This window comes from Phaethon aethereus (assembly GCF_964289735.1).
Source record: "Phaethon aethereus genome assembly, chromosome: 3".
NCBI classification, from domain to species: Eukaryota; Metazoa; Chordata; class Aves; order Phaethontiformes; family Phaethontidae; genus Phaethon; species Phaethon aethereus.
Window position 1 is genome coordinate 48359819 of NC_138576.1, and position 24412 is coordinate 48384230.

At 35.7% G+C, this 24412-nt stretch overlaps 1 protein-coding gene across 2 annotated transcripts in view; it reads left to right on the forward strand.

Annotated features, from left to right (window-relative positions):
• Positions 1–24412, forward strand: part of GRIK2 (glutamate ionotropic receptor kainate type subunit 2) — a gene marked incomplete at both ends in the record, with an annotated part of 429084 nt that overhangs the window by 200514 nt on the left and 204158 nt on the right. Inside the window, 2 exons of one of the 2 annotated variants that reach the window (XM_081997417.1) lie at positions 17680–17823; positions 19076–19183. In XM_081997417.1, the coding sequence (XP_081853543.1) occupies positions 17680–17823; positions 19076–19183 (252 nt within the window). Of the gene's footprint in view, positions 1–17679; positions 17824–19075; positions 19229–24412 lie in introns of both variants that reach the window. The other variant, XM_081997418.1, reaches the window with a different exon arrangement.

Sequence of the window (24412 nt, forward strand, 5' to 3'; positions counted from 1 at the left end):
ATGGAGCACATAAAGCAGAGCCTTAGATCACATCTTTCAGTGAATTTTATAAGAACCTGGTTCATGCACTATGAGACTGCTCCATGCCATGAATCTGAACACCAGTACGTGGGAACGATCAGGAGAGTCACTTCAAAAACTTGCTGCTGATTAAAAATAAAATCTGTTGTAGACCTTTCAGAGTAATGGAGCCCTGCAAAATTATTGTGAGAAAAAATCTTAATGAAAGGAAAATGAGTGGACAAGTGTTTGTTTTTGTTTTGGTGACAGACTAAATAAAAAAATAGACATAGAAAATGCTATAGACAGAAAGGGAAGTAAATAATATAGGCTTAATAATTTTTTAAAATATCAAAACAAGCGTGTTGAAAGCATTTGCCTTTGAATCACTTAATTTATCTAAATGTTTATGGAAGCAGACTCTTAGACATCAACATGTTTGTGGAAACACACTTGCAAGAGGAAAATAGTTCCACATTATCTAGAAAGTAAGAAAAATATAATAAATTATGAGAATTGAGAAGTGTTTAACAAGTGCTTCCTACCTATGTTTTGGCAGTCTTGTCCTGCTAATGGCTCTGGCATCAAACTCAGCTGTTCCTGTGTCAATGTTTGTGATAAGCTAGAGCTCTGTGAGGTGAGGTTCCTCAGTTACTACACTGTATGCATAGACTGGTTCGTCTCAGATCTTTCAAGATAAAAGTTTCACACAGAAATAATTCTCTGAAGAAGTAATTCTCTTCTATCTCTTCCTGATGAATCTGCAAATGGTTGTACCTTTTTGGAACTTAAAGACTTCTTATGATTTGTATAACTGGATAATTTTTAAATTCAATTTTTAATTAAATATTCAACAAGAAGTTGCAAAGAAATTGACTGCTAAAAAATCTGAGAGATTGAAATATCTACCTTTTGAGCTTTAAGTTACTCAGACCTTCCCTGTTTTCTTAAATTATGAGATGAAATAGATAATCATGTTAAAATGAAACTACTGTCTTGTAGATATCATTTGTATGCTGCCTGCTGCCTCAAACCATTTTTGACCATTCAGGAGAGGTTTTCCTAAACAACCATGACATTTGCTGCACACTGTGATATCCGAAAATTTCTTGATCAAGGGCAGAAGTTAAGATCATAGATTAACTATTCAGGAGAAACAATTTTTCTTCTATGAATGGGTATCATTCCACTATCCATGAAAGTTTGTCTAGGAAATAATAGATGAAGAAAACGAGGTGATAAATTGTTAATCTGATTGAATTTAATTCTGTTCAGGATTCTTTGCAAAACAATCAGTTTCATTAAGACCATAACATTAAGGCATCTATGTTAGATATGATCCTTTGTGGTTTTAAATTTGTGTCACTATATTTTGAGTTCATTCAATTTCTTGGGGGCCTATGAATATTATATATTTTTGATGTAATTTTTCCATACCTGATCAATAATCTCTTCCAATTCGTTTTAGAGACAAGACTGGTGTATTGCTTTATATTGATGAGAGACCTCCAAATATAGTCATCTTTCAATTTTTTGAGAGTTTTATCACAATGTAGCCATGCAGCTGAATATTTTCTGAGAAGATCTATCTCTTGGGATAAGTATTTTCAGAAAATTTCAGCTAAATCAGATTAGCCAGTTCTGGGTAGAGAAGTAGGACAGAAATGTTACATTTCCAGCATTAATTTCTTTTTTTTTTTTTTTTAACCTTTTTCCAGAAAAGTGCAAGTATTCCCTATTAAAATAGGAGCCTGGAATTTTGTGGAAAGCAACAATAAATTTTATGTTGCCTCCAAAAGTTAGAAGCTTTTTACTGCATCTGATACAAACACACTTCTGCAATCCTCATGGAGGAGGATCTTGATCTGTCATAGCTCTACTGGACTTCATATTTGTATCTGTGGGATCCTGTAGAAAATACACTCTATGGTTATATAAATTAAAACGTGCATGTACAGAAGGGAGGTAAAACTTACATCCTTATAGCCATTATTTTCTATGTGGTAAATGCTGACTTTGTAAAGATTTTTCTTAATTTTCTTTTAATATAGATCTATCTGCATTACAAAAATAAGTAGAGTGTGTTTTATTTGTTAGGTAGGTGTTTTCCCATAGAAATATCTGCATGCTCTACTATGTATAACAGACAGAAGAAATTATTTCCCTGTAACTGTCCAAAGCACCAGTTACACTTAATGCCTCATGAAAATAATTTCTTTAAAGTATCAACACACAGTATAGAGCCATAAATTATAAAAGTATCTTCAGAAACTCCTACCAATATCCATCTTTTGATAAAAAGTGAAAAATAAATCAAATTATTAAGTTGTCTTTTGATAAAACCCCTCCTACCACACTATTTGGCAGTCTTTGGAAGAAGAAGCCAGGAAATAATAATAACTAAGGGAGTGTGCCTGTTGCCTTGTAAAGAAACCTGACATTGCTTTGAACTGTGCTATACATACATTCTGTTTTTTCAGTGCAATCTGATAAATATGGTGCTGCTTTGGGCTAACTTAGGTAAGCGAGGGCATATAAACTGGATTAGTACAAGTGAGGATGCCACTACAGGATAGTGCATTGTGTAGTGCTGAGATAGCTAAACTGAGAAATCTCATCAGATTAGTCAGAGATATGAGAAAAATTATTAAAACTTCTACCTCAGCTTGTACACATTTTTATTTTTAAATGTAGATTTAGGTGTAGTGCAGAAGCTTAACTGTTATCCCGACAGATGGAGTCCTGATGGAGTATTGAAAAAACTGGAAGTATATTCAGTTTTCAGTTTCTATTTTTGGTTTAGCAGTTGTGATAATTATATACTCTCAGTTGGCTTTATGATATAAATATCCTTTTGAAAGTGAACCATGTTTAGAAAGTGTGAGTTCCAAAATTTTCAGAAAGGACCACTGGGCGAATTTAGATTTTGTATATTGCTACAAAATTTTATTGGATTAAGATTCATATATTACATACTATACATCGAAAAAAATCTGATCACTATGAAGACTGTGCTTGGTTCTTATATTCACCAAAAGAGCAGCTATGTCTAACATGACAGAAAAATTATTTTGAGTTGTTTTCATTAGTAACCCCATATTTTTTCTAGCACTGAATTACAAGTGACTTCTAAGTTTTGAAAATTTCATACATATTAAAAACACCCATATAATTTTTATTAATCCTATCTGTCTATCCTTATTTTCTTTATTGTTTGAACTTCTGTGTGTTTTGCTATTTAAGGATTTTGAAGTACCTAACACTTCAGTTAGTTAAGCTTTCAGTGTCAAGGTACCTCTCAGCATTAATCATTGAGGTTCCCATTAAAAGTTATTCAGATTTTTCTGAAACATCACATTTATAAGCTGTACTTAAACTAGGTAAATTTTTGTGGGCTAATATATTAGAATAATAGACATTCTAAAATGGCAGCTGTTATGAGGGCATTTTTCTAAGATAACCTGGAAAAATAGTGTCACAAATCAGAATACAGCTTTTCAATCATTGAATAGATTGACTTAGTGTAAGCAGATTTTTAATAAAAAAAAGGTGTGCCTAATACAAATATGTCTCTATGTATTTAATTCTGTGTCTACTCTGATGCTGAAGCTGGTCAACAATTTATGAGAGACTGATTATTAGAACTAACCTTATAACATGATAAAAAGTTTATTCTGAAAGCAAACCCTAATTAATGGAGAACTTAATTAAAACAAAAAGCAATTATACAGTGAAATGCAGTTGGTGAAGGCACAATTGCAAAGAAAACAAAATATAATATTACAAGGTCACTTTGCTTTTCTGTAATCTCTCTAGGCGATGATCTGCATATAACATGTAAGTTGATTAAAGATTGTACAAAAATGACAAAAAAAAGAGAGTAATTTAAAAATGGATATATTTCCAAAACTAAAAAAAAATCCCAAAACCCACCAAAAACCCAACCCATAAAATATCTACTTACTAAATCCAAACAAAAGACGGATTTTCTAAGACACAGACTAGTTGTCTCTTTTAATACTTTTTTCTTTCAGTATTACTGATTTTAAGGAGGTGTTAATCCAAAACCAAAAAATTCACTTATTTAAACCAGAGTCATAGGACATAATATAATAAGGAGTTATAGAAGATTGATATAAACCAGAATTTTGTTTTGAAACAAACATATACTCTTTTATGGGCTAGTTATATTTTATGCTGCCTAACAATTTGTTTTCTCCTCCAAGCATGAACTTTGCAAAGGCTGTACATGTAATCAATTTTTTGTGAGGATATTAAAATCTGTGTCATTAGTTCTTTCTAAGGGGGCAGAAATGTAAATGGAGCTTGGTGAAAGCAGGAGATGGCAATTTATTATGAAGGCTCAGAAATCTTTTCTCTGCATTTCAAAGTCATCAATATACATTTATTTTTGTCATTTCATTTAAAAATTTGAAGGTGTGAAAGCTCTGAAATCCTGAAACATCATGAAACTTTTACAGGATACAAAAATAGAATATGTAGAGATTCACTCTTTAAAATGCTTTTTTTTTTCTCCTCAATTTTTGATCAGATTTGCATTTAATCTCTCTGTTATTCTAACTTTATGTCTCTCTAGTTGCTTGTGTTGCCATGTGTACTTTCTTGCTGTATATGTGTACAAAGGTGTTCAGTGTGTATGCTGAGTAGGATCTTTCTGTAATTACTTATAAATTGTTCATGCAGAGGAACTTTTCATGCGGTGTGCTAAGTCTCGAATACCTAGCTAAAATAATAGTATATTATATAATATAATAGTATATATAATATATAATATAATATAATAGTGGCAGGCAGCTCTTTATTATGGATGTGGTTGATGGAGTCATATTGATTTTTGAGCAGAAGAACAGATGAAAGGAAAGAGACTACCAAAACCCAAATAATGACCCGTTGTTCCTGGTAATTAGGGTTTTGTTATCTGTCTTTAAGGTATATAAAAGAATGTGATGGGTTTTTTTAATTGCAAAAACTATTATAGCACATACCATAATTCCTAAAGTTCAGAAGAAAGGTTGAGAAAGCGCTTCAGAATAACTTTCACCTCGAAATTTTACATTCGTTTTTAAGGATATATAGAAACCTGACATGATAATGCATCATTCCTAATAAATGGTTAATTTAAAAGTAAGTGAGCATGAAGAGTCAATCAGAAAGTTCACAAAATCAATCACAGCTTAATCTTACATCAGAATAACAAACCTTGGCTAGAGAGGCTGTCTTTGAAACCAAACTATCATCCAATTAAATTTAAACATTGAAGCAAAAGATGCAATTCTAAATATTCTCAGACTCTTCCTACTTATCCCCTTAACTGAAATTTTCCCTCATAGTTAAGATTTAATCTTTTGCTCCACAAGAATGACAAAGTGTTCTTGTCAGAAAACATAATTAAAACATTTTCTATGCAGTTCAGGATTTATTCTAAATCTCTAGCATTTTATTTACTAAAATGAAATTCAGAACATGAATGAAAGTTCAAGCAGATGACAGAAACACTGCCACTGTTCCTATTTCAGAAAAACCTTTGCTAAAACTACTTGCTAACTACACCTCTTGTGTTAATTGCTGGCAAAATTTTAAGTTGTCTGAAACTTTCACATTCAATAAGTTAAAATTAAGGTGCAATAAGTGGCTACCCACATAACTCATTTTCAGATACTTTGAGGTTTTTAGCTACATAAATATTACATCAAATTACATGATTTTTTGAGATTGTTTTGTGAGGTTAAAAAACTTCTACCACTTCAAACTTTTATACCGGGAAATCTGGTTTTATTTTGCTGAAACAAGGATCTAAAATAATTGTAAGGTTTTAGCTTGTGTCACTAATCAACTGTAAGTTTTGCAAATTTCTTAATATCCGGAAGGTTATTGATGACATGATTAGTTTGACTTCAGTATAGAATTCTTTAGCTTAATAAATGTGTGATTATGTTTAATGGCCTATTCTCATAGTCCTTAGGCTGTATTTCCTCAATGATAACATTGTAACTGTGTAAATGGTTAATCACGAGGAAAGCAGGCCTCATGAAAATTAAAATAAAGAAGAGTTAAGAGCAAGGACTGAGAGATTAAAGAGAACAGGGAAGATATCTTAACCCGGAGCATAGAGACAGACTGGCAGGAATGCTCTAACAAGGATGATACGAAGGAACCGCTTGGCTTGACAACAGAAGGGGCAAACATCCAAGGAGAAGAAATTATCCTCAAGAGACCCGTGACCATAAAAGGGAAAAAGGAGCAGGGGGCTACCTCCCCAAACGACCACCCGAGACTCCCGCGCAAAACTAGGGTAGTTTTGCAACGCCAGCATTATGTAAATGTAGTAGATAAGCAAGGAGGCGGTGATTTCTTGGAAAGTGCGTGAATATTCATGTCTTTAAGGTTTATAAAGGATGAACTTTTGTTTCAGCGCACGCATGTTAGGAGGAGATAACCGCCATGCGTCCAGCGCTGCAATAAAGATGTCTGCTTAATAACACTTTGATGTTATTGAGTTTAAATTTCTTTGACTTTTTTTGAATCACTGTCAATAAAAAAGTGCATATTCTTTCCTATGTAATGACAATGTAATGGCAAGAAATGTAGCAACAGCATCAGTGTCCTTTGAAATGCTTTTCCTATTCTTTCGTTCTTTTGACATTTTCTCAAAATTTGTAATTGTTTCATATTCCACTTACCCATTTCTCTGAGAACTGGAGATCAAACTATGTGGCACTGAGGCAAAAGAGGAAGACCTTTTCTCTTTCTGTTTAAGACAAAATTACACTTTTTAAAAAAAATTACATGGCCAGTTCTACTTTTTATAGCTTTAAGAAAAAAAAAAAAGGTTTGTTAGTTTTAAAGCCTTTTCAATAATACAAGAAATAAATAATTTGGTTTGTTTGGATGTTAAAACAAGTATTTTGATGATGGGGAAAATACTTTTCATTTGTTTTGTCTCTACTTAAAATCACATACACAACTCTGTTAAAAAGCAACTTATTTAAAATTCACTAGGCAACTAAAGGTTAAAAAATAATCTAAGCAGCTATGCCTTATAGTGATGATTATTGAACTAAAATACTACCATGTTTTGTGAAAAAGAGTTTATCGTAACAAGTTCTTAGACTTTTAAAGAAGTTAGATGAACATTGTTTATAGTTTGCTCATGCTCATATCTTGCTCCCCATTGGAATGCATTTTTGGGGGTGAAAAAAAAATCTCTACTCTGCTTAATTGTACCCCAGGGTGGAGTTGGGAATGTGTCAAGAAGTAAGAAAACATCAGCTTTAGTAAGCATACAATGCAATTTAACAGTTCATAAACCAGTAAAACTTAATCCCAGGCTGAGAGATTTATTAGATCTCACTCAGCAAAATGGTTTTGTGGGATGTGTTAGCAAGTGAGAATTAAGTGAAATGATTTCAGGGGCAATAGATTTTATTACCTGAGGAGGGGTGGAACTAGTTTTGCAAGCCATTTCTTCTTAATTTCATTTACTCGTTATAATTGCCTTGAGTAGAAGAGCTTTCTGTGAGCAGTAGAAGTATGCTGAGTTTCTGGAATTTGTGTGCATGCTACTACATTTGTCAGGCATCATCTAACTGAAATATCTTCTGTTGGTATAGTCTTGTGCAGCAATTCTTTTAATGATTGTGAAAGATTTTTAAATCTAATATAATTTAGGTCTCTGTCTGTAAGATAAAATGACTCTCATTTTTTTTCGGTTTGTCATTTTTGCAGTCATTCTTGTTTTTCTGTGCTCTTTAACTTTCCTTTCTTCCCTGGTTTCTGTTCCCCTCAATGGTTGTTTTCAGTCTTTGTTTTCATAGGCTACAGAAATAACGTTTCAGTTTCTTTTCTAATACTTCTGGCAGTAAGAGGATACATAATTCTGCTTTATTCTTCCAGTGGTTACATCCCTGTGAAATAGTATGTTGACTTGTATCACCTGCTTATGTCCTTCTCATATAAATGTTAACATATCATTCAACTGTCAAAAAAAATATTTTTAGAAGTTAATTACTTCCAATATTTTATTCCTGTAGCCTCATACGACAAACTCCTTGAAGACACTGCTCAGAGTCCTAATGTGCCCACAACTATCTTAACGCTACATTAATATCCTTGTTACTATGAATTGCTGAAAGGACTTTTCTTCCATTATTGCTGCCCAGACTCTGTTCAAACTGTAGTACGAGTTTCTACGGGGTGCATATCGTATAGAGGTACTGGATAGCCAAGAGTATGTTTTAGTGAGCTTGGATAGATTTTTTCGTATTTTGGGTTGATAAATGCTTTTTTGCTCCCTTACTGCTTTGAAATAATTCTTAACCTGAGGTAGGTTAAGATAATACAAAAGCATTTATTTGCTTTTATGCTTTCCAATACACTTGGAAATATTTAGGAAAAGATAAGACATATCTGCTCAAGTAAGGTTAACTTGGAAAAGTTTTTCTCTCTGTCTGTCTGCACAGCTGTTTTGCTATATTGGTTTTCTGTAGGCTTTCTTTAGCACAGAGCTGGAATTTCTATATACCTTACGTCTTGGGCCACATTCATTAGAGAGAACTGTTCCATGATATGGAATGGCATGGGGCAAGTTACATATTAAAACTAATCACAGATCACAGAATCATAGACTTTTTGGGTTGGAAGGGGCCTTTAAAGGTGATCTAGTCCAACCCCCCTGCAGTGAGCAGGGACATCTTCAACTAGATCAGGTTGCTCGGAGCCCTGTCCAACCTGACCTGGAATGTTTCCAGGGATGGGGCATCTACCACTTCTCTGGGCAACTTGTGCCAGTGCTTCACCACCCTCATAATAAAAATTTCTTCCTCATATCCACTCTAAATCTACCCTCTTTTAGTTTAGAACCATTACACCTTGTCCTATCACAAGGCCTACACAGGCCCTGCTAAAATGTCTGTCCCCATCTTTCTTCTAAACCCCCTTGAAGTACTGGAAGGCTGCAAGAAGGTCACCCCAGACTTCTCCGGACTGAGCAACCCCAACTGTCTCAGCCTGTCCTCATAGGAGAGGTGTTTCATGCCTTGGATCATTTTTGTGTTCCTCCTCTGGACCTGCTCCAACAGGTCCATGTCTTTCCTGTGCTGAGGGCTCCAGAGCTGGATGCAGAACTGCAGGTAGGGTTTCACCAGAGTGGAGTAGAGAGGCAGAATCACCTCCCTCGCACTCCTGGCCAAGCTTCTTTGGATGCAGCCCAGGATACTGTTGGCCTTCTGGGCTGCCATTGCTCATTGCCAGCTCATGTCCAGCTTTTCATCCACCAGTACCCCCAAGTCCTTCTCAGCAGAGCTGCTCTCAATCACTTCATCTCCCAGCCTGTATAGTTACTGGAGGTTACCCTGAGCCAGGTGCAGGACCCTGCACTTGGTCTTGTTAAACCTCATGAGGTTCACACGGGCCCATTCCTCGAGCTTGTCCAGGTCCCTCTGGATAGCATCCCATCCCTCACACGTGTCAACCTCACCACTCAGCTTGGTGTCATCTGCAAACTTGCTGAGAGTGCACTCAAGCACACTGTCCATGTCATTGACATCATAATGTCATAATCTCTAGTCTAATTCTTCCTGAATGTTATGAACGACCTTTTGTCCTGAATCTAGTTTACAATGTGAAGTGTAAACCTCATTATTGAAAGCTATGTTTCATCAAACTGTATATGCATAACTGTATAGAATAAAAAAAGGAGCAGTATGTGTATGATACTTATTTACTTTTGAGTGAGGACAGGTATGATGACAATCACCTTGTGGTTGTAAAATGAGTATGGCATGATAGGATTTATCCTTCTTTTTTCCAAGTGTACTGTAAGACATTGTATGATTTTACTGCAATGCAAATTCGTGTTTAGAAAAAATTAGTTTCATCTCATAGTCCGTAAAGGAGTAAACCTAAATCTATACTTTTATATGCTTTTTTTTCTGCAGTATATGTATACAGAGAAAGATACTATATTCTTGTGCCTCTTACAGATCTTTGTGGTCCCAAGTAGTTCACATTATTGACCATACTTGTGTTAGGAATATTTCCTTTGGACTGTTCTTTAGACTCCATTTGACTTTATGTGTATTTTCTTATGTGTTTAACCCTTTTATTCTTATGTGTGTTCAATCTAAACTTCTGACTGTTTCATCCTTGTGATAAATTGAACCTATTCTATCTTTTGTTATGCATATGACTGGAACTTGTAGAAGTTCCTAAACATGATCATTTTTCACTTAATTTTCTATATTAAGTTATTATAATAATAATCTCTCATATATATATTAAAAAACATGGAAAGTAATGTAAAATTTTAGAAACTGCATTTCAAACACTGACTGGAAGCAATGGAATATATGTCTGTCCCATTAACCATAAATTGTAATTGTCACAAAAAAAATAGCAGTAGATAGATCCATGGAATTTGGTAATTCTCCCAGTACCCTTTCTGAGAAATAATTTCTCAAAATGGGAAAATATTCCACATTATAGTGATTAAAATAACACCATACAGGCCATGAATAGTTAGATGCTTTCTTTTTATCTTCTTCTCCAACCTTTCATTGCTTAACTTTAGACCTGAAAAAGTTAAAGAAAAACTACTTTCTTCAATATTAATCTCTTCTTGGAAAATCACTTTGTAGTACAGATTTAAAACTATCTGTAGTTTGGAGGTAGCTGATCACGGGTGTGCAGTGAATCAAGCTTCAAGTAGGGTAATGTTAGCAGAATTGGCACCACACTATGAGAATTTGGGGAAGAAAGTATTAGCAGTTACACTCTTTTGTGGGTTAAAATCATTGTCATAACATAATTCAAGATCTGGCCCTAAAAATTTTCTGACCAGGTGATAGTAGAATCTATAAAAAAGAAACTACAGATTTTTATAAGTAAACCTTATCTTATTTTTATATGTGCACTACCATAGTTTCTGTAGCTCATATCCAGTAATTTTTAAAGGCAACTTTGTAATTTTCTGTCAGACAGAACAGCTTTTAAGAAAAGTAATAGACAGTGTTAGTAATGAGAGCTATTCTGGACTGTAGGTAGTCAGTCCTTCTTGACTTCTGAGTGTTGGCAGACTTTTCTCACATCTTTGTTCTTATCTATTTTTCCTGGGTTGTTTAAAAGAAATGAAATGGATTTAGGTTCTGTGATAAAATCAGTCTTCAAAGGAAAATAAAAATAATAAAAAAAACCCTGCACAGAGGCCTATTTTTCTTCACTGTGCTCACAGTGGAAATAATCTAGAAAATAAGACTAATATGGGAAAAAATAAAAGGCAGGTGGTGTGGAGTTTGGCAGAATAAAAAAAGGAAGTGTTTTGTTTGTTTATGTAATATGCTACTTATTTAAGGTTTTGTAATTAATAATTATGTGTTGTGTGTTAAATTATCAGTAAGGAAAACTAAGAGAAAAATAAGTAATTATCAAAGTTGAAGTACTGCTTAGCAGGTGAAGGCAATTGATTATGGGACATGTTCAAGGGCTTTGAAATGAAAAAATATGCCATTGTAAATCTTTATTGTGCAGTGCATCATAAATAAATTTATTTCTCCATAAAAAGTTATGTTGGGGAGGAAGGAGATTTGACTAGGCTGTCCTGTTCATTGTACCTCCAGTATCCACTACTTGCTCAGGCTGTTAGATTCAAGAAACCGAGTTGCTGTTCTCACCTTCCTAATTGTACTGTTTTCTCTGTCCCTCATAAAACCAACTGGAAATAGTCTGAATACATTGGGAGTTGAAAAAAACCAAACCACAACAACCTGACTTTTCAACCCAGTGTTCTATCCAAGGCATTACTTTTCCATAAGAAATAAAATGCAATTTACAAGGGCCAATGGAAAATTCAGTCCTTCTCGAACATGCCCTGCCTCATGTACTTACACTCTTTTTGCCAAATGGGAAGTAACATTCTCATTAGGTTTGAAACTCTTACAAGGACAGGTACCATAAATACAAACTCAGCAAGAGAATCTTGTTGCCATATGAAATATGCATGTTAACACTTTATTAAACCAGTTACCACAGTCACTCTGAGGTGGCTGTGTAGCTAACGGAAATTCAGTCAGTAACAAATGATATTATATGATTGAAATAAGTTTCAGAATGCGTTAAAGACTCCATACAAATTGCTTTTAACATGTTTACACATTTTCAAGGACTTTGTTAAAAAAAATTGGAAAGTGTTCTTTCACTTTTATGCATTTATCTGGTTACTTTTGTCATGGTCACATAGGAAGCAAACACAGATACACATTTGCATTCAGTTTCTTTTAATTTTTGATGCGGCTAATGACATCACACTTGAAAATAATTTAAGCACCATTTTAATTAATGCACAAAATTTTTCAGAATACATTAGTGGCCCTCAGATATTAGGCAAAACCCTCTGAACAGTTTGTCCTTTTAAATGTAGTTGGTCTTCACAAGGGCAAAATTTGGCAGACTATTGATAGGAAGACAGAGATAATCTTGAAGAGAATAATGAGCTGCATATGAAAAATATAAGCTATCCTGCTTAATGTAATAGTACGTATTCAGACAATATGTTGGTAAAGATCACATAACTAAAAAGTAGAAAAGTGTATACATACTTTACTAATCAATGGAAAAAGCTTGCCTCATGTGATGCAGTATTTCAAGTGAACTGTACAGTGTCTTTGAAATTTGTAGTGCGTCGATACAGTTTAGCACAGAACTGACTAGAGAATCAGAATACTACATTTCAAGCATTTCAAGATTTTTTTTTACTTCAGTTTTGTTTTGCTAAACCATTTTTTTTTAAAGTTGTTTGGCCCTCTTCTTTGACTCCTTTACTGTGGAAAAAGTTCCTTGTAGTCACTGAAAAAAATTGGCAGAGTAAATAGGGCAATTATGAGATCTTGTGTGTCACAGATTTGTAAATAAAAGAATCTTCCTATCTAGAGAAAATAAGCTACTAATACTGCAAGTGACTCATTCTTATCTCGGATCCACACTGGATCAAATACTAAAGAACAAAATGTAAATTTATTAAGCTTCTCTTTTCTGTTTACTGGTTTCATATATCACTCAATGTAGAAAATTTCTTGGTGTTTTCAAGTACTTCACAGGACACCTTTTAAATAGAAGACCATATTTCTTCATACGCTTTTATTAGTAATAAATTTAATTAAGGGGAAAACCAATCACATTAGTTTAATTTAACATTTAATTGAAAACCTGAGGGTTTTTTCCTGCTTTCAAGCTGTTTTTAATGATCTGTATTTGAGTAATTGAAAATTCTTCCAGATCATGGTTATGTAACAGTTCCATTTTCTTTTTTTAATTGTGGATTATAGAAGACTACAATTTGTTACAGTAAAATCTGAAAAATTTTTTCTGTTTGAGAAGTGTACTATTTCTGACACAGCTCACGAAGAAAAAGAATTAGCTTAGCAATCATTCATCTTAAATTAATCTTGATTGCATGATAAACATAATGTTTTCTAAAAATAAAGCACATATTTTTGCAATTTAGTGATAATTCTGGAGCATTGAGATATGAACCAGAGAGGAATGTTTTATTGTTACATGAAATCCTCATATAGTTTGATGGAGGTAAATGGAAATGTCATACAAAACATTGCTATGCAAATAAGGTGCACACACAAATCATGTTTCAATGTCATTAAATGTGTAATCTGAATTTTTTTAAACCTTTAATAATTAGGGTTAATTAGGCACAGATATTCCAAAAGCAGTTAGCACATTTGTTGATTCAGATATCAAATAGTATCTTAGGTATTGTAAGTCTGAAGAAGGTTGTGAAGACTATGATTCCTCTGTTCTGTTAGGCTTGCCTGGTTTTTACCTACGTCAGAGTGTGTGCCCTTTTTTGGAAGGTCTTAAGATACAGACCTAGACCTTAGGTTGCAGCTGTAGTGCATAAACAGACCATTTGGTTTCAGGATTTTCAGCTGATTCTTGTCTAACCTACCAACCATTCTGTAGGTCACTAAAGATCATATCTTTTTTTATGTCACAAGAAGGGCAGAAAAACTTGGCAGAGAAGTAGTTTGTTAGTTCGATTACTTAGGGAAGATTTCTTCTTGACTGAGACCCTGGCTATGGTAGGGTTCTTCTGCATCAGCTTCACCCATCAGTGGTAAAAACCACTACACTGCCAACCTCCTGTTCCAGCTCCAAGCCCCCAAAACACAAACCTTCCCTACGATAATGATTAACCAGGATGGAAAAATGTGTGAAAAAAATCACATCACATACCTACTAGAGCTTATCACATGCCTTTGTCATCTTTGGGTGCAGTTGGGAACAGAGAAGAAAAAGACCACCTTTTACTCTGAGGAGGCCTGGGGAGAAATAATAGGCTCTCTCTCTAATAATAGAGAGGACTTCTTTCTACCTTTAGCTTCTAGCTCTACCAGAGCCCTTTCACAAGTAATTTAGCAAGACTCAAAAGTGATTGTGCAGAAACACATGTAAAATGTAGAGGCAAACACAGTACACACAGTAAGACAGGATGTAAATGAATAACAGAACAGTACTGAGATATGTGTAGTATCAAATGAGTTTGGTATAAAAATCAAACATAGACTGGTACTTTCTCTCTATTTGAGATATATTGTGACTGAAATCATGTCTCTGATTAAGCTGTTACCTCTGAGTGCTAAAAGCTTTCTTGTTACTTAACAGAGTCAACTGAACAACAGACTTGTGGTCACAGACATCTGTCATTTGATATCTTTATCATCCAACTCAATTTCATTCTATTTCAATTTGATGAAAATTTTTTGTAGCTTGTGTAGTTGTAGTAATTTTTTTATTTTGTAGTTGTTGAAATACAAATGATAGTATTATGAGCAGTATTTTAGGTGAGTTTATCTGTATCCAAGCAAGACATCATGAATATTAAGTAGGATTGTGAAACCAAAAAAACCCCACAACCCACGGTTCAGAAACTGTACCAAGATATATTTATGAAATACAACATAATTCTTAAAAGTTTTATACAAGTTAACTAAAACAGTACTAATCTCTTTTTTCAATAAGATTATTTTCTTTATTATGTATACTTCAGTGAACAGAAACATTGTAGCAGCTTTCTATCTGAAATTCGAGAATCATTGTGTCTCCTGAAGTTTCTACCTCTTCTTCCTTCCAGACTGCTAATCTCTGTTTATACGAAATAAAGAATCATAAAAATTTAATTAGGGGCATTTCCTCCCTGGTACCCAAACAGTCTCTTGCTGAAACCTGCAGTACTTCTTGTACCACAAAACAGTGTTCCAAAAGTGTGATTGAAAGCAGAGAAAGCAGTATGGACAAAGGGCAGCAAGACATAAAGCTTAGCAAGCCTAATGAGTGAGGGTGGAGAGCTAGGCCAACAGCTATCAATTCCTACTGTCTCTCAGACGATAGGTAAAGTGACCAACCAAGAGGAGAGCCCAATCTGCAAATTCAAGTATATACCTTATACCTTTTCCCGAGTTCTGTGCTCTTTATTTCTCTTGCAGTAAAATCAATGATTGCACACAGTGAAATGAGTGCAATATTGAATCACTAAACCAATATATTTTTGAGTATATGGTTCTATGTGTCTTTATTCAGTACAGACATTTAAGTCTACATTTAACTTTAATACTCCTATACAGGGTGGATTGTGGAATCTCACCCTATGTAAATAAAGAGTTTATCTTGTAGCATCTAAAAATCAAATAGGGCACTCAGTTTCTAGCCAGTGATTAGTTTATGTTGTGTGCATTTAAAAGAAGTAGATTTAGATTTAAAAGATTTAGATTTATTTTCAGTGAAGCAATATTCATCAGTCAAATATAAAGAATATTATCAGAATTTGAATTACTTCTAAAACTGTAATGACTTTTTTAATGCTTCCACTGGAGTTGACTGTCTTGTCATCCTACAGATTTCCAGCTCAGTGGCTCATAGAATTTAACAAAAAGCCATGTTGCTCTGCATCTGGCATAATGTCCATTTGATTCCTGCCGATGAGTCTTATCAGTTCTGTGTCCAAAATTTATATCTAATTATTCAGTTAATGCTGTTTGTGAACTTCTGCTTAATTCTTAATGGGCTGCTTTTGCCAAAGTCTCACAGTAATTTTGATTTTCCTTCATTGGTGCAAGGACTACAGTTTTAGATTAAACAAACAAACAAACAAAAAGGCTACATTTCTGAGACAGATTAGTATGTTGTGCTTATTGTGTAGTTTATTTAAAAAACTGTTGTCTAGACTCCAACTACTGCCAAGTACTACTTCTAGAATATTAAGCTTTGTATGACGCTTACTTAGCATGTCATTCCAACTTTTTGGTGTTCTGCTGTCTCCTTGTCAAATATCAGTTTGCCTTAAAAGCACATTAATGCCTTGAAGATAATGAACAATTTGGCAGCAAAAATATTTTCTGACTGATTTGGAGCCCCTGCATAAACTATTTGGCATCTGAGATCATTGAAACCTATTATACTGGCTATTTTAAAATTAGAATTTATTTCTGTTTGAATTTTGAAATCTCTCCTTGGGAGAGACATTTAAATGTAAACATATATTTTCCCCTTTAACAGTAGCTTATGGGCTATAATAGTAGAGCATTTTTGCATTTTTATGTTTAGTTTTATTGTAAAGAGCCTTGGGATGCATTTGCATGAAAGGCACTATAGAAGCTCATTTTCTATTGCATTGTATTGTATTGTGACAAGTGCAATAATCTCCAGGTTTCCTATCCATTAAAGAACTAATTTCACAGCTCACTAATTATGTGAATGAGAAGGGGAAATAGGTCCTTTTTCTCTAAGGTGTGCTGAGCAGATGGCACAGAATTCATTTCCATCAGCTGAATTTAAGGTCCTCTCTTGCTTTTGGTTCCAAGGCTTGCCTCTGTTTATCAAATAGAACAGGAGAAAGATGTCAGTTGCTTGTACAGCATGACAGTGTGTACTGAGAGGCTGTCTCTGTCCTTTGCTAATATAACATTAGTTAGCACATACCAGGTCTAAACAGCCTATTTATTTCAGATGGGACATGAAAGCCATTAAAATGAATGTGCATTTTAATGCAATTCTAATTTGCCTCTGATTTATAGAAGATACTGGTTAGATCTGTCCTTAGGGATTTAAACTGATACCCATAAGAAGTTATTAATGAATCGGTTGAGTACCTTTGAGAATGTATCTAGTCTGTAATTTCAAAACAGAATAATATTATTATAACATCATTTCCTTAGCTGCTGCACTTTCCTTCATAGGTAAGGTTTTGTTACCTTGCTAATCTTTTCTTTTTTTTCTTTCACCTCACTTCTGGAAATAACTGACTTGAATCAAACATACATACGGTGATTTATATAGCCCACTAATGCACTTCTTTTTTTAAAGTAATATGAGTCATCAGAGATACCAATGTCCTCCTGTGATCCTGAAAAGTTGGTATTTGGGCCCTTATTTCAGCATTAAAAACAGAAAAACTGAGACTGAAGTCTCACATCCCCCCACATCTTAGATGGGACTTGGCAATAAGGCTGCATTTTACAGTGCTGCACAAGCAATCAGATCATTTTCTCCGTTTAGCGTAATAAACTGTGCTAATTTTTCATTTCCTTCTCTTGCTGCTGGGTTGTCACATATTTTCTTTTTGTGTTCATGGTTCTGATTTCATTTTAATTTCAGACGGATGCAGCACTAATGTATGATGCAGTTCATGTGGTGTCAGTGGCTGTCCAGCAGTTCCCACAGATGACCGTCAGTTCACTACAGTGCAATCGGCACAAACCATGGCGATTTGGGACCCGTTTTATGAGTCTCATTAAGGAGGTAAGTCACTAATAAAGTGTCCTGCTTTATCACTTTCCTTTCTTCCAACTGCCACTTTCTTTTGTTCCCACTTTTCTTGAATTCTGCCTGTTTTCTTTCAGTAGGGAATCTCTCAGCTTGTTATGTGTAATTTAGCAGGCAAGGCAGCATTTTTATTTGAAAGCGGGTTTTCCTGAGGTACTAGTTGGAAAAAAGAAACATAAAAGGGTGAAATAATTGCATTCTAAATAAAAATTCTGTTTGTAGGTAATCGGGTGGGAGGAGTGTGTGGAACATTTGTGGCATAAAAACCCAAACCCCTGAGACCCCAAACCATAGGCTGACTATGAAAACTTTGGCAAGTAAATACTGGTATAAGTTCAAAGGGGGCAAGAATGACGTTTACTCCCTAGTTTTATTTTTTTTTCCTCTGTACTGAATGTGACCTTGGTCTCCTAGTAAGCTGTTTAGATACTGATAGATAGTGATTTAAAGTAAAGCTAGGAGATTTAAGGTGCTAAAGGTGAACACTGTAGAGTATTCAAGTCTCACGTACTCTAAGTAACTCCTAATACAGTATTTCTCATTCTAAATGCAAAATACGATGATAAAGAGAACTATTTGCAATGGAATATAAACCTGTTTTTAATTGTGGTTCCCTTTAGAATGGTAATTTTGTTTTCCACATTCCCTCCTCTACTTTAGTATAGTTTTAGATCTAGGAAGACTTTAAGTTATAAATAAATGAGAATATTGCACTTTATTGTAAGTAAGGAATCAGCTCTGGAAGACTGGCTCTGTGATCCCAGTTTTTGCTGTCTCAGTGTGGTTTCAGGGGATTCAGCATCTTGCAAAAGTAAGCTTTTATTTGAATGAGATTTCCTGACAGAAAAATGAAATCTAGCATTAATGAAAGAGATTGAGACTTGAGGGTTGGAGGGATACATGTAAGGAAGCAGAAGGGGAAATGCAGGTATGAATAATGGAAGAATGAAAACAAAACAGCATTTTATCTCATTTAGGAAGAAGAGTCCATTGGCTAAGATGGAAAATTGTTTAAAAAATTGTCTGTGAAGACTGAAGAAAAGTTGATTCAATTAGCAAAAAGTGCATACAAAATATTTTTTTTAAAAAAAAATCAGCCACAATGTAAATTATTTAGATAGAACAATAATTAATGTTCCCGTTTTGGGCAGAAGTACAATTTGTTATTTTGGGGGAAAAAAAAGGAAGAGATATTTATTTATAGAAATTGTTTTTTCTTTCTCCATAGGCCCACTGGGAAGGCCTCACAGGCAGGATAACTTTCAACAAAACCAATGGCTTAAGGACAGATTTTGATTTAGATGTTATCAGCCTCAAGGAAGAAGGTCTTGAAAAGGTGTGTAAGATGTTTACCTCCAAACTGATGAGAAACAAGGAAAAACCCACCCCCTAAAAGCATTTTCAATAACTTTTCATGTGTTACATAAAACAGTATACCCATTCTCAGCTTGATATCTGGTTTCAAAGTCTTCTAGTAAAAGCTGTTATCTTCATGTCTGACAGTTAGTGGTCCCTTAACTGTGTGCTTCTATTCACATTCTTCAATTTGAGAGGACTGGGGGAGAGTGAACAGCTGGAGTCACGCATTAATATACTTTGTCTTCAATCTATATTGAGTTTAGTTTTAGTTGTGATTCCAGTCTCATTGCCTATCCTCATGTGTGAACCTGTGGGTATGTGTAGTTGTATTTTCTTTACATCTTAATAATTGAGGAAAAATCACCTCAAACAGAATGAAATATAATAGCTTCATTTTGGCAATTTTCTGCCTTTTAAGAGGGAACTTCCATTATCTTCTTGGAATGCAAATTTTCTATCTGTAAGTGGCACTAAAAATTTAAGAATAAGTAGCCTGAAAGGCTTGTCTGTCTTCTGACATGCATTTTTCTTGTACAGAGATGGACCAAAGGATGGAGAAATGCTCTTTCTATGTAGCCTAATATTGCCTATATTTGAACTAAAGGCCTTGGGGAGCTCATACAGATATTTGGTCTACCTACATGACACCATGATGATCTGAAATCAGATCATCTTCCCTCTCTTCTCCAGCCACTCTGCCATGGAGAGGCAATGCAGGAATCTGCATTGTCTCACATTGTTGTGATCAGCAGATCTTTTGGTTTTGCCATTTGCTTTGGCCTTGTAGTATGTACCTAGCTGTGGTGTTCAGTGTTCTGCAAGCACTACGTTTTCCTTTATCTTCAGATAGTTTTGTCAACTATTGCCCCAAAGTAATATTGTGTCCACAAATAAAAAGAGAAATTAAGGGAAGGCACCATGCTGCAGAGTTGCATTTCCTTTTTTCTGTAAATCATTGAATGGAGAATCTAGCGTAAACAATGTATTTCTACAAAACTTTTCCCCCCAGTACTAGTTTTGGAATATTAATGTTCCCTTTTTAGGAATATTTAACAAAAGTGCAGAAGCCATGAACTTGCTTTGAAACACTTACATAGATAATAACATTTTTGAAAATGTCTAGTGGCAAACCTGTGTTTAAAAGACTAAAGTATATTTTAAAACATTCAGCAATGCACTGATAGTAAAGAGTCTTCCTATGAAGTATTCCATGAAGGGAGCTCTGGAAACTTAAGAAAAAAAAAAAGTAACTAGATTTGAAAAGGAAATTAGCTTTGTATATGAGTAGAATAGATACAATGCAACCTGTCTTCCTTACTGGAAACAGAAATAGAAGAATTGATGATATGGGAATACCCAAAAAAGTGGCTGAAGAGTCTGCATGTACGAGATAACTGTTAAAAATGAGGAAAGGAAGTCTAGGATGGCTTTAAGAACATTGAGTGGCATTTGAGAACCATCAAGCAACATGGCTTTTCTGGAAAATAAAATCTTTCCAGTGTACTTAATTTCTTTTCAGGCAGAAATGCCAAATAATTAAAGCAATTCAGACAGTGTAGTGTGTTTGTGTTTCAATGACATGTGATACTACATCACAATCCTATTAAAAAAGGAGTTGGCATTGTTACGAAATTTTCTATGTGGACTAGAAATTTTCAGAGAGAATATTGGTGCAAAATACTGCACAATAGTTGAGCAGTGGGCTAAAGGAATGGTATCTTCCATCTGGATCTATTTTATGTCTGTTTTTATTTCACTTTTATGAAAGTGAAACACAAAAGCATGTTAACTTAATTCTCAGTTGACAATATATTAGGAAATATGTAACCCACCGAAAAAAAATGTATAGAAAGAAAATATATAGAAATAAAACAGAAAGATCTACAGAGATTAGAAATATGGGAAGAAAATAAAATTCAACAGGAAATACAGTATGTTAAAACACATAACAGAAAAAAGAAACTTGGGAAACAGCAATAATGAAAAATATGTAAAAGACAACAGAAACAGTTGTAAAATGATATCGATATTTAAAAACAAACAACATGTGCATGAGTTGTGTGTACAGAAGTTCACAGAAAAGGAAGATACTTTTACTGTCTTCATGGCTTATTTTGGCCATGTGATAAAGGGATATCATAATATTAGTTTTTCACCAAAATGTGCTGACAATCTTTGGAAAGAACAGTAAGAATAGTTGTCATGGTTTAGAAGTTAGGAAAGTGTTAGCAAAGAATGATGAGGAATGCTACACGAGTGAAGTCCATGTACCATGTCCCAAACTGCCACGTCTACCTGTTGTTTGAACACTTCCAGTGATGATGACTCTACCACTTCCCTGGCAGCCTGTTCCAATGTTTGACCACTCTCTTAGTAAAGAAATTTTCACTAATATCCAATCTAAACCTCCTCTGGTGCAACTTGAGGCCATTTCCTCTCGTTCTGTCACTAGTTACTTGGGAGAAAAGACCAACACCCACCTCATCACAACCCCCTTTCAGGTAGTTGTAGAAAGCGACAAGGTCTCCCCTCAGCTTCCTCTTCTCCAGGCTAAACAGCCCCAGTTCCCTCAGCTGCTTCTCGTAAGACTTGTTCTCCAGACCCCCACCAGCTTCATTGCCCTTCTCTGGATACACTCTAGCAACTCAATGTCCTTCTTGTAGTGAGGGGCCCAAAACTGAACACAGGATTCAAGGTGCGGCCTCACCAGTGCCGAGTACAGGGGCACGATCACTTCCCTAGTCCTGCTGGCCACACTAGCTCTGATACAGGCCAGGACACTGTTGACCTTCTTGGCCACCTGGGCCCACTGCTGGCTCATATTCAGCCGGCTGTCAACCAGCACTCCCAGGTCCTTTTCTACTGGGCAGTTTGCCAGCCACTCTTCCCCAAGCCTGGAGCGTTGCATGGGGTTGTTGTGGCTGAAGTGCACAACATGGCCTTATTAAACCTCACACAATTGACCTCTGCCCATTGACACATCCTGTCCCGATCCCCCCTGTCCCGATCCCCCTGCGGTGCCTTTCTGCCCTCCAGCCGATCAACACTCCCATCCAACTTGATGTCATCTGCAAACTTACTGAGGGAGCACTCGATCCCCTCATCCAGATCATTGGTAAAGATGTTAAACAAGACTGTCCCCAAAACTGAGCCCTTGGGTGACGTGTGGAAAACAGACTCCACAATCTGTAAGATTGTAAAGTAGGTATGTTTATTCAGCGCTGGGCAGCACGGGGGGTAGTCCCACCAAAAACTGTGCGCACACCAACGCGGCACTTACTTCAAATATATACAGCAAATTGTTGCATATACATAAAGTTTCGCAATATGCCTATACATATGCATGACCTGTCCTCGCTTCGTATTGAAATGAGTTCCAAGACGTTATTTCCATGAACTCCTCCCATCTGTGCTTGCGCAGTGCCTTCTGGTGGTGGTCACTGAGGGTTGTGAGGATGAAGGTCGGTGGCTCCTCTTCGTCACCACTAGTAACCCCTTGCTCTTATGCAGACTCAATTGCTCTTTGGTTTTTGTCCAAACCACAAGGTCAGTTTCAGCCGGTTCTTTGAGGCACTCTCCTGGTTCTTATCAGGGACCGTCCTTGTGAGGAGCCACAAGTCTTCTCACTCCTGTCAGTTTATCAGTAACTGTCTTTGTAAGGAACTACATAAATCCTGCTTTAGTTACTTTACGCAATAGCTAACAAGATTTCAAACCTTATCTACTAATTAACTGCTAAGATTCCCTTAACCCCTCCCCTCATGGGAACACTGCTTGTGGCTGGCCACCAACTGGATTTAACTCTGTTTGCCACAACTCTCTGGGCTCAGCCATCCAGCCAGTTTTTTACACAGTGAAGAGTACACCTGTCTAAGCCATAAGCCACCAGTTTCTCCAGAAGAGTGCTGTGGGAGATGGTGTCAAACGCTTTACTAAATTCCAGGTAGACAACATCCACAGCCTTTCCCTCATCCACTAGGCAGGTCACCTGGTCATAGAAGGAGATCAGGTTGGTCAAGCAGGACCTGCCTTTCATGAACCCATGCTGGCTGGGCCTAATCCCTTGGTTGTCCTGCACCTGCCCTGTGAGCACCCTCAAGATGAACCGCTCCATAATCTTCCCTGGTACTGAGGTCAGGTTGACAGACCTTTAGTTCCCTGCCTCCTCCTTCCAGCCCTTCTTGTAGATGGGTGTCACATTATCAAGCCTCCAGTTGTCTGGGACATCCCTTGTCAACCAGGACTGCTGATAAATGATGGAGAGTGTCTTGGCAAGCTCCTCCGCCAGCTCCCTTAGTACTCTCGGGTAGATCCCATCAGGTCCCATAGATTTGTGAGTGTCCAGGTGGCTTAGCAGGTTGCTAATTGCTTCCTCCTGGATTATGGGGAGTTTGTTCTGCTGTCTGTCCCTCTCTTCTGGATCAGGGGACTGAACATGCTGAGGATACCTGGTCTGGCTATTAAAGACTGAGGCAAAGCGGCATTGAGTACCTCAGCCTTTTCTATATCCTTGGTGACAGTGTTCCTTCCCACATCCAATAAGGGATGGAGAATCTCTTTGGCTCTCTTTTTGTTGTTAATACATTTGTAAAAACATTTTTGTTATCCCTTATGACCACGGCCAGATGGAGCTCTAATTGGGCTTTTGCCTTCCTTATTGCTCATTGATTGAAAAAATAAGCTATGTGTGATCTTAGATTTTACATAAGATACCTGTTCATGAAACTCTTGAATGAGAAGTGATAATCAAGCATCAATCAATAAGAGGTATGCATTTCCAAATAAAAAGTCATGTCTGACAGATATGATAGCTTTTTGTAAGATGAAAATGACAAAATTAATATATATTGGAGAACTGTTAGTTAAACGTACAACAAAATTTTCTGACAGTCTGGACACACTGAAGCTAAAGTTAAGCACAGTGAAAATCCCAAACTGTGCCAATCCAGTATAATAAGCAAACTATAATTTAAATTACAATCAGTCAGTATTTACACTAAAGCTGCATCGTAAGGAAAATTATTTTATACACCAGGGAGATAGGAAATACCTGAATTGAATACCACATTTGATATGAAAATTTGTCACTTAAGAATCATCACATTTCTTGAACAGAGATGTTAAAAACTGGCTTGAAATCTTGTTCAGGAACCTACAAAAAAGATTAATATAAATGACACAAAATGAGTTGTAATTCATTGTCCAG